Below are 10999 nucleotides of genomic sequence, written 5' to 3'. Positions count from 1 at the left end.
CGTTTCCCCTCCAGCCCCACGGCTGGCGCCTGGGGGAGCTGAACCCCAGACCGCAGCCACCCGCCCTGCAGCGGCTGAACACGAGACGTCCTGCATCCAGAAGAGACGTAAAAGCCACGATGCTCAGTCACGGGTAAGAGCAACAACTTGCTCCTTGGTAGTTTCACAATAAGTAAAGAGTCAGAGACCAAAACCCCTTAAATTTGACATTTTATTTTGTTGCAGAAGAAAATCCAACATAGGCCTCATTATGTTATGCATCTTTAATTATAAAAATAAGCAAAGAAAATAACTTGCATCTTTCTCATTACTATGATATGTTTCAAATAACCTTTATATGAACACACTGAGCTTTAAAAATGTAATTTAAACAATAAATAATGACATATACCAGATATGCTCACTGTTTATTCCAGTACTCAGCAAAAAACCAAAAAACCCAAACTCTCTCCCCTTTCTAAGTATCTTTAAATTATAAATACATAATGCAAATTTATAATGGCACAAAACATCTAAAGTGCAAACAAATCACAAGGAGAATCATGCAAACATTTCTAGATAAGCCCCTCCCCGCCCCCAAGAAAAATCATTTTTGCAATGAACGCGAGATTAAAAAAATAAAGCATCGGCGATTAAATAAAACGTGAAATAGCTGGACTTAATATCGAGAATCATTCCCCGTCCCCAGGGGGTTCTCTCTCACCTAACTCTGACACCAGGCACCTTCCCCAGGCGAGGGAGGCGCCTCTCCCACCTCCGTGTCCCCTCCCCGGGTGAGGGAGAGCCTGAAGCGACCAGCCGAGGCTCATGGCAAAGCGAGGCCAGGAGACCCCCGGGCCTCGGAGCTGGTGGCGGGGGCTGGCGGCTCCCTTCCTACTGCAGCACAGCAAAGAACACACGCGGTAAAGCAGCTCCGAACGCTCGTGGGGCAGCCGAGGCTCCCTCCGAGATGGGGCGGCGGAGACGCGCCCGACGGCAGCAGAGCTTTGGTCTGCCCAGGTGACGGTCCCCTGTGCCACCGGAGCAGATCGCAGCGGGGGGAGTTACTTTCCCAGACATCTTCCCACCCACGTTAAGGGGACAACAAGTTTAAATTCCTACTGGAAATAGAAAGGCAATTGTGACAACCAAACAGAGAGGGTGAGGGTCATCTAACCCTCCTCCCGGCCCCAGCTCAACCCTATAAACATTCTTTGGGATTTCACCTGCCATGAGGAGCATCTCTGTGGAAGGTGGTGGCTGCTGGATGTCCTCAGCGAGCCCTCGGGGATCTCAGGACCCAGAACAGGAGCTGCTTCCCCCGGCCCAGAGCTGGGCTCCCCGGCACTGCTGCAGGCAGCCTGATCGGACGCTGCCGCGAGCCAGGTAAGGGCCCTCCTGGAACCGCTTCCCCAAACAGCAACATGCACGTGATGGGCAAACCCCAGAGATCCTGAGGGACTACTAACCCCTCTCCCCAGGGGTTACTAACCCCTCTCCCCAGGGTGCAGGTGTAATGCCGTAGGGCAGGGAGTCACACAGGCACCGTTCGGGGATGGGCTCCTCAGCGTAACTCAAACTTTTAGGGTGGGTCAGGATGTCCCAGGGGCCTTTGGTTTTCACCTTGCAAAACGTCTTGGTGCTGGACTCTGTATACCTGACTGCGATTTCAGAACGAGCAATATTGCATCTTGCTTGCCCTGGACGGCACGATTCAGAGTATGAAAAAAAAATACAGTAACAACCCTCTACCGTCAGCAACATATTTTGCTGCTCACAATTTTCTGACAGCACTTTTGGGCTACATTTAATGAAGACAGCAATATTAGAAATGCTGCCACTGCATCTGGATTCAATATATTAGCAGCAAGTTATTGTTTAAAGGCTTTGTGGTTTAAAAAAAAAAGTTATATTGCTTTAGATTTTGAAAAGAAAAATAGATCCCTCCTTTATTAGCTCTCTAACTAGTTGAGCAAGAGTCATCCACTCTGCAGACGGACTCTGCGGGATAGATTTGGAGCGTGGAACTGGCCCTGTGACCGCGTGCCACGCTGCGGCTTTTGTTGGCTCCCCGAACCCCGGCCGGGCTACGGTGCGCAGCGGCGTCTGGGGGGGCCCCGCTGCTGCCGCGGGACCGGCTCAGCGCTCCTGTTCGGAGGCTGCCGGAGAGGTGGATGGAGGAAAGGCAGAGCTGAGAGCAGCCACGCGGGCGTCCTCGGAAAGGCAGGCACGCCGCTTTACCTCGGAAGCTTAAGAGAATTTAAGGGTTTTTCCTGCCTTTCCCCAGAAATCGACTTTCTAAAGGAAGTTTTACCCTGTGGGGCGGCTGCGAGAACCCAAAGCAGCTTTTCGTCAGTAATTCCCCAAGCAGCTCTCCAGCAGCACTCGTGCCTTGGGTGCAACCACGTCTCCCAGCAGCAATGTGGAGATAGGACTGGCCAGTCTGGACTCTGCTTTCTCCCCCCCTCCATTTCAACTAGGAGAAGAGAGGCTTGTTTCCGGCCCTGCCGTTTCTGCCCTCAACATTTTCTCTCTTCCACTATAAAAAGGCCACAGAGTAGAATGTGAACTCTTGAGTATGACAGAGATACTGTTTCCAGGAAAAACGAAATTGCTAACTTACAAAACTAAGTTTATGCAATAAAGTTATATTCTGCTCCTTTTAAGCAGACTCTCGTGGAACTTATGTACAGTACATGACAGATCTTAAAACTATTTATACCACAGTTAGAGCAAGACCTTTAATACTCTAGTCTTAAGACAGGGTTTGTTTCTGTTAGATTTCTTTTAAAGCTTTAGACAGTTAAATACAGTACATAGATGTTAGCTTTTAAATACAATGCAGGATTATGTAACCCTCTGACGAGCTTCAGCCACAGATTGGCACCTCTTTAATCATTTCCGTAGCACAAAATGTCCCTTTCCTGATTTGGTGTGTGTCAGGGTGGGGGGGTAGTTTTAACTCATTTTGCACTGTGGTGCCAGGTCACGGTAACCAGAATCACCCACAGCTAGTGAGTTTGGGCAGTCGATGGGTTAGCAGAGCTGTATTGGGAGGATTAGGACTGTATGACACCAAGAGACCAGGAATATGACATTCATATTCGTCCATGGCCAGCACAGATTCATAACACGAATTCCACTGACAGCCTGAGGATGTGCAATAGTTATTAGTGCATCTATCGTCACCTACCAGCTTACTACAAGAGAGAATAAGCTGCTCTCCTCGATGCCAAACCTTCAGACCCCAACAGTGACGGTGCTAGAGCACGTTCGGAGGTTGGTGCCTGAAGGCCTGACCACTGCACGGTTAGATTCAAGACTAAGGTTGTTCGGGTTATCTTTTCGTGGGGAAGAAAAGAGATGGAGACATTTTGACGGCGGGAAAGCTGAGACACTGAACACAGATCCATGCAAAAGTTTTGTTCAAGAGGAATAGAAAATATTAATGACTAAACCTAAAACCAGTTCCTAGATGTTATTAAAACTAGCTACAGTACACTTGGTTTGGGTGCATTACTCTTCTAGAAGAGAGACGTCAGCTTTGGTAGTGCTTAGCATCCCTTACACACCCAGTGTCGCTCCCCCGAGGCGTTACGCGCTTTCGGCGGAGCTGCGCTTCGCGTGGGCCGGGACAGATCCCTCACCTCGGAGGTTCCTGAAGTAGAGTTTTAGCTTCTGCGGCTCGGAGATACGTCTCCTGGCGAAGTCTGCGCGCGGGTGGCCTTGGGCGCAGTGATCTGTCTGCAGTAGGTGGAAGAGGCTCGCCATGTTGGGCCCGATCTTCTCCATCAAGCTGTCCTTGATGGTGCTGACAGTCTCTTCATCGCACTCCAATAAGCTTCTCACCAGCTTGTTGTAATACCTGCACGAGAGTTACCACCCGTTATCCCAAGGCATCCCCCAGCAGGATGAAAGACACGAGGTTAGAGCTGATCTCACGCCAGGAGACCAGTCCAAGCCACCAAACTACAGAATTTTTCAGTCATTCCGGATGTGTTTGGAATTGGCTTTTGACAGAGCAAAATGTCAGCGTTCTCACTGCAGCTGACAAACGTGCCAGCCCTGGAGATGCTGCTCCATGACGTACGGAAGCAACACACCCCGTCAAACCACTGATTCAGTCGTCCCAACTATAAGCACCAGCAATTTTGGTGCTGCCCTGGTGGATTGGGAAGAAGGTGAGAGCAAGGAGCTAAGACAACGCAGGAATTGTCTCAAGTGTGTGTTTTACTCTCCACTAAACAACCTGAGCTTCTAGTGCTTTAGGAAGAGACATAATCACATCTTTCTATCAGACAGACGCTGCCCATCACCAGACAGGGTGATGGACTGAACAGACCACTGGGCTGAGCCACCACCACCCTGCCTACGAACACGTCCATCCAGGTGGCACCGATCCCCTTCCTCCCGCTCCCTTCCCCGCCATGCACAGAAGAGGGAGAGGCAAGCTCGGAGCAAGCCAGAGCCTGGCAGATGCGTGTGCTCCCTGGGGCAGACCCGCAGGACTCACATTCAGTTGTCACTTCCACCGAGCTGACCATGCATTAAATCACAAGTGAGGACCTTATGCTTCGCCCTGTTGCGCGCCTGCCGCCTCTCCAGCCTGCTGCTGCGCTTTCGCCTTCCAGCAGCCTCGAGGAAGCGCTCCTTGCTCAAGGAGGGAGCCAAGAAATTGTGCCCATCTTTTTCTCCAGCGCTGCCTGAGCCCAGCGGAGAACAGTGCCCAAAGGAACGACCCGCTGCGGGGCTAAGGCGGGATCGGCACAGCCCCCCGTACATGGCTGGTTCGGGCAGGGGCCGCAAAGCCGGCAAGGGGGACCTCGCTGGACAAGAGAGCATCTTCCTAGGGAGAGCGAGTTGGGAAAAGAGGAGCAGCCCCATATTTTCTGGGCTACTTCTCCCTGAAAGGACATTGGGGAACTTATTTTAAGCCTTTAAGGTCACTGTGACATTTTTCCACAGGAGCAGAGAAGAGAATAACCTGCAGGTGGAGGAGGGGAAGGAAGAGGGAAATGAGAGTTCACATTCAAACTCCTTTCCTAACTCTCAGCTCTGGCCTTTAGAGCAGCCAGTGGAGGTCAGGTGAGGTTAAAGTTTCTGCTGCACTTGAAGTACAAAAGGCCCAGGCGTTGGCACGCTGGAGCCCAGAGCAAGCACAGCTCGGCAGCAGCTCATATTAAGGTCCGAAGCGTGCACAGTAGTTGATGATGAATACATCTGTGCGAGCCATGCATCCAGTTTAAACCAGTCCCAGTCTAACAGGACAGGAGGAGCAGATCCTATCCACCTTCCTCTCCTGCGCTGCCCACCCCTCCTGCAGACAAATACAGCTTGGTGGTTTCCAAGGCTGGAGCTGCAATCAAACAGCTCACAAGTGCCTTTCAGCAGCTCAACTGCAAGCACAGGCAACGAGGCTTTCCTCTCCTCCCGCTCCTGCCACGAGATTAAATCACAGGAAGATGCTATGACCTTTAACTACTTCCTCTCAGTGTCCCAGGCCAACTGGCACATTCTTATTCTGTGGCTATGTTGGGACAGGGGCTGGGAAAGCAGGATGCTTTAGGAGACCTCAGTGTAAACTATTAGCTGGGAAATCCTGCTGCTTTTGTTACTCAACATGTCATAATATCCTTTGGCTTCGAGAAGGGTTGGCGGCTGTGGGGGAGGAGTTCCCTCCGCGTTGGGAAGACAGCAGCTCCGGATCAGGCTGGGTCCTTCAGAGAGGAACATCCCCAACACGTGTAACACCGCTGCTGCTGCCACTGCATCCTCCCCTGCTCAAGTGTCCACACGTCTCCCCTTCACCCCAACGCTCCTACAGCCCCACCACGGGCTGCTGGACCCTGCGATCCATCGTAGTGACCTGAGCTGCTCTTTCAGCCTGGGAAACACTGAAGCCTCAGCACTGCTTGCTCCTCGTCCTAGCCCTCGGGGGAACGCTGAAGCAAACATCTTCCGAATTTGCTTCTTGGGGCAAAGACACACAAGTATAATTTTCATCTTTCCACAAGTATATTTTTCTGTTTATAATACCTACAATAGAGCTTTCTATAATAAATCTATGCTGGTCAGAGATGCAACATCTGTAAATCACTTGCGTACCTGTCCTAGGATAGGGCTGGAGGCTTAAGATGCTTCTAGATCAAGCCAAAGAGGCTTCTGGATCAGCCACCCCAGAGGAGCTGTAGCATTTGCCACAGCCAGTCATGTGAAATTGCAGCTTGGTCTGTTTGCACTCAAATTCTAGAGCATATTTACCCAAACTGTTCAAAAAGATCCCTTTTATCCCAATCACAAGACTCGGCACTGATTGTTCCAGGATTTAGAGGAAGAAATCCCTGCCCTTGCAGCGTGACTGTGCAGACTGCAGCAGCTCCCTGAAGCCTCTCTCTGTCCCTTGTCCTTGGAGGATGGGGACAGGGCAGTCGTGTGCTCAGATAAAGGCACTGGAGAGCAGCGTGACGTGCCCATTTCTGCAGGCAGCCTTTGCTACCAGGAAGGAACAGGGGTGAAGAGACCAGGTGACCCCTAGAAGTATGATCTACTGGATCACAGGAGAACAAGGTTACAGAGGAGCATGCTCCCTGGTTCCCCTTAAGCTTTCCCAGCTCTTCATACGGCCACGGTAAGTCCAAGGGCAAGGCCTCATTCGCTGGGTGCCACATACACCCGATGAAGAGGACGGCTGCAGTCTGAAGGAGTGAATGAAGCCGCCACAGGTTGGGCAGCTCTGAAGTGCTCGGTGTGCCAGAGCAGCTCTATTAATCAGACTGGTTTGGTATTTCAAAGCTCTCTTTACCACTCTGCTGCACTCAAACCAAAAGAATTACCATTTAAATGAACCCTGAGCGCTGAAGTAATGTATGTCTACATTAGTCTACATCTGTTTTAGGATTCTCCCCTGGAGATGCTTGTAAGTCTATTTACCAAAAAGAGGATCAGGAGAATGCTGGTAAAACTTCACCATCCTTGAGAAGGCAGAGCATGACCAGGCTATGCTATATGAGGATTTGTGAGAAGTTATTCAGCTTGGCTCCTCTCATTTCCTTTTCTGTGCGTCACAGTTTTGCATCGGATCATTTCAGCTGAGGAAAGCTCCACGTACCGGTTTGAGAACTGATTCGGAAGCTGGACAACCTCCGTGATGGCTTCGGGATTTCGTTTCGCAATGCCGCACATGTCCAGCTTGCTGTAGCACTCCTCCTGCACTTCGGAGATCATTCTTTGGAACGTGGAGCACCTCCGGATGGCAAGGAACACCTTGGACGTGACCCCATTGGCAATGCATTTCAAGCTTTCTTTCACAAAAGCTTTTCCCTGGAAACAGAAGGAAAACCTTAAACTGCAACAGATTTCATACAGAGGGATGTATTAAGAGACACGCCGGCTGCTATTAATGACCCTTGCTGCAATTCCAGACCTGCTGGGGGTCCCAGCAGGGAACCGGACCCTAAATGCTAACCATTATTATTAACTGTAACGATTACTGCATGGTTACCATTCACAGCAGCTTCACTCGGGACACGGCCCAGAAAGAACAGCCAGCTCCTGGTCCCGAAAGATTCAAGCAATGGAAGACTTTGCGTGAACAGACCCAAAAGTGCCAGCACCAGAGAGGGGGCTGGACCGCTCGCTGCATACCAGCGGTTTAACACATCTGGTTCACCAGATCTCAGGATGCTTTAAGAGCTTTCAAGTTTGTCCTCGGGAGCGAGGGCACAAGGAAGAAGCGGATGTGAGCATCTTGGGAAGAAAGCACGAAGGAGAAGGGCCCTTGGCAGAGCCACGGTCCTCTGATGTTACTCTATTCATTCTGCTGTGAGGGGCTGCAGCTCCAGAGAGGCTGATGTGGCTGCGTGTTCGCAGACCTAAAGGCTTCCAATTCAAACCCCAGCCCTGTGCCGGTCACACAGTCAGAAGACTTACTTTGTTAGGACGTTTACATTTCCTCCTGAAGAGGAAACTCAGCTCTCCGCCCCACAAAGCGCTCCTTGCCAAGTCCTCACACACAGCATACACTATTTGGAAAATGTCCTGTAGAAAATAGCCCTGACGGCTGCATTTGTAGCCAAAACCCAAACTCACAGGTCAGAGGAGAAGCTAGGCAGCAGGAAGAGCTGCAAGAAAGGAAGAGTTAAGCCTGCACAGACCCATCTCCACGAGGACAGGGAAGTTAAGGCATCCATCTATTCAGCAAAGCATTTAAGCACGTGCTTCTGTGCTGCAGGACTTGTAAAAGTACTTTATTGAATCAGAGCAAGAAAAAGGAGCTCTAACGGCGAGGTATTATTCTTGTCCCCTTTATACTCGTACCGTACCTGAGTGTCAAATTTAGCAGCGCTGTAGAGGAAGGACTTGCAGATGTCGTACATGCCATCCGTGTCACACGTGGAGTTCTCCAGGCAGGCGAAGGCCCCGCAGCCCACCTGGAGGGCACTGTTCAGGCAGCGAACCACCTCGGCTGCAGAGAGAGGGACAGGCACAACGTTACACACGCGTGTTGCTCCCTGATGCCCCACGCTATAAAGCCCTTCTCCAGCACAGAGGCAAGTCATGCTCAACTGCAGCTCAGCAGTAGCTTTATTGCTTTCGGGGACCGGAGGAGAGGTAACGCAGAGGCCAAAGGGAGTTACTGACTGAGGCCACGCAGCAGATCACCAGCAAATCAAGGAATGGAAAGCGCAACTACCAAACCCTTCCAGCAGTCATGTATGGTTTAAAAGAGGGGCAACATCTGATAGTCTTTGGCTAGATGGAGACCCTGTTCTGATGGCACACACTCACAGCTTTGTTCAGTCCCCCTGGAGAAAGCAGAAGGAGTGAGGATGAAGAGCCTCACCGGGCGGTGAGGTCTTCTCCATGCTCTTAGACCAAAGGGAGGTCAGAGCAGCTTGGCAGCATCTGGCTCACAAACCTCATTTGAACATGAGACTGAGGTGTCAGCAACTGCCAAGAAGCTGTTGTGAAATGTGCCCTCGCTGCGAGGGCGCGCTGCTTCTGCTAGGCTGGAGGTACCTGCGCTTCTCTCAAAGGCGTGAGCTGTCTAGAAATAGGAGTTTAGTTTGGGCGTCAATCGCTGGTACTCCAAAGGACTGGAAGGAGCAGCTTGGTGCTCCATACTGACCTGGTACCCAGCAGCTTGCAGGCACAGCCAAGAAAGGTCATATTGCTGAAGAATCACAAAGAGAAGGGACACTTGGGCAGAGAAAGTTAAGGTAATGGAGCTGACCATGTATAATTAAAATCGTTGAGGCAGCAGTTAGGCTGAACAGGAGGGTATCCATGTCATCCCATCTTTTTCAGTGCAGACACTATGCATTTTAACAATGAATCAGCAGTATTGCCACATGATTGCCCTGAAATTAGTAGGGATTAACCTTTTTTGGTGAGCTGAACATCTGTCCCCTCGTGTGTCTGTGCAAGGCATATTCATTACTTTTGCAGATCATGTTACGAGACATTCTTTAGGAAGAAATGCAAACCCAGCGTCTCCCATCAAGACCCTAGGTGTGGGCAAAGTGAGGATTTGCATTTCGTGGCAGCGAACACACCTTATTAAGAGCTAACTTGTAGTTTAGAGACATCTCCATATAACCAGGATCTTTACAGAGGAGAGGAGATAAAAAAATACTTAAAAAAATCCCCCAATTAACCCCTCCTCATTCTCCGCTCTCGCTTACGTGCCTGAAGGGAGAAATATTTGGTAAGATCATCCTCTCCCCAGTTCGTAACCTCACCATCGCACGAGTCATTCCCATAATTACGTTTCCACAGGTTCAAATTAGAACTTTGCTCTCAGCGACTTCATATGCATTAAGCTTTTATTGTTTTAGGCACGGTGCAATAGTGAGCCCCCATGTTTCTATAGCAACCAAATACAAAAGGAAATTGAGCAAACACCCTGGTATAATGCTGCAGAGCCTTGCAGATCTAAAATAAGACATCTGTTAATGAGCTCCAAATTAGAGACCTAATATCTTTTCAGTACATGAGAAGACAGATTTTTAATTTCCATTGTTCAAGACAATGTGTCCAACTTATCTAAGCATCTCTAGTGCACAAAGTAGAGACATCCAGAGCTGACTTGCCAGCGATTTTTTTATCCATTGTAAAAGCAAGTTTGCTAAATGTCACAACTGTATTTTTACGGTGCCATCTAACTGATAGCAATCAGGTTTGGAAAATAAATGCTGGCAGTGGTGAGTTTCTAGGTTACTGCATTCTTCAAAGTCACATCTCTCTCCCCCTCTCTGAACAGGCAGATGTTTGGCAGAACAATGGTTCAGTCAAATTTCCACGGATTTTATCAACTTCCTAAAAAGCAAGGAATTTAACACCAAAGTATGACTGCAATTGGAGAAGAGAGAAAGATACATGCAGGCAGGGGAAAAAAAAAAAGTACATGGAACTCATTTAGTAGATGGGGGAGGAGGAGAGAGAACGGATTGCATCCTGCAAGCAGAGCACACACCGGTTCCCTGATCCAGCTCCTGAACGGAGAAGATTCCTTCTCCAGCTATGCAGCAATATCCTCCTGAAGCAGACCCTTACATTAATATTTGTTCCTACCAGCCATTAAGTTTATAAGAAAAAAAAAAAGAAAGAAAGAAAAAAGAAGAAAGGGTAAAAAAAAGGAAAATCAGCAGTAGAGAATATCTGAAACAGTTTAACACATCAGGGCTCAGGCTCAAAGCCCTCCTTGCTGGGTGTTACCTGAGTTCTGGGCTGCAACCCTGGGTTTCCTGGGGCTCACAGAGTCATTCTGTTCAGCTTCATAGGATGCAGATGCACTGATCACCAGCAGCAGGAGAAAACCAGACTTTAGGAGCATTCTCTGACAAGTTTCCACTAAGTGTGGTTTTTTGGGTGGTTTTTTTTTTTTGTTTTTTTTTTTTGGTGTGTGTGTGTGTGTCTCTCCTCTTCCACTTCGGCTTGAGCAAAGATGTGGATCTGGATACGCGCTCCCGGGGAGAGAGAAAGGAGTCTGCCGAGGCTCGGGGACGTGCCGCAGCCGGGC

General features: G+C 49.6%; 1 protein-coding gene across 1 annotated transcript; it reads right to left on the bottom strand.

The window, feature by feature from the left end:
- Window positions 1–3573: 3573 nt before the first annotated feature.
- On the bottom strand, window positions 3574–10813 carry STC1 (stanniocalcin 1). Its single transcript, XM_010131084.1, has 4 exons — window positions 10696–10813; window positions 8301–8443; window positions 7088–7299; window positions 3574–3844 (listed from the first exon to the last, which is right to left on the bottom strand). The coding sequence occupies exons 1-4, from the start codon at window positions 10811–10813 to the stop codon at window positions 3574–3576; spliced, it is 744 nt and encodes a 247-aa protein (XP_010129386.1).
- Window positions 10814–10999: the final 186 nt, after the last annotated feature.

The sequence above is a fragment of the Buceros rhinoceros genome, unplaced genomic scaffold (genome assembly GCF_000710305.1).
Source record: "Buceros rhinoceros silvestris isolate BGI_N320 unplaced genomic scaffold, ASM71030v1 scaffold13742, whole genome shotgun sequence".
NCBI classification, from domain to species: domain Eukaryota; kingdom Metazoa; phylum Chordata; class Aves; order Bucerotiformes; family Bucerotidae; genus Buceros; species Buceros rhinoceros.
Note: the sequence above shows the minus strand (reverse complement) of the source record. Positions and strands in the feature narration are given on the sequence as shown.

Excerpts from the sequence above, each read along its gene's own strand:
- STC1 (XM_010131084.1), bottom strand. The coding sequence starts at position 10,813 with ATGCTCCTAAAGTCTGGTTTTCTCCTGCTGCTGGTGATCAGTGCATCT. Across the intron at positions 8,444-10,695 it reads GGTTGCAGCCCAGAACTCAG|CCGAGGTGGTTCGCTGCCTG; the intron begins GTAACACCCAGC and ends CTCTCTCTGCAG. Across the intron at positions 7,300-8,300 it reads CTGCTAAATTTGACACTCAG|GGAAAAGCTTTTGTGAAAGA; the intron begins GTACGGTACGAG and ends TTCTGTTTCCAG.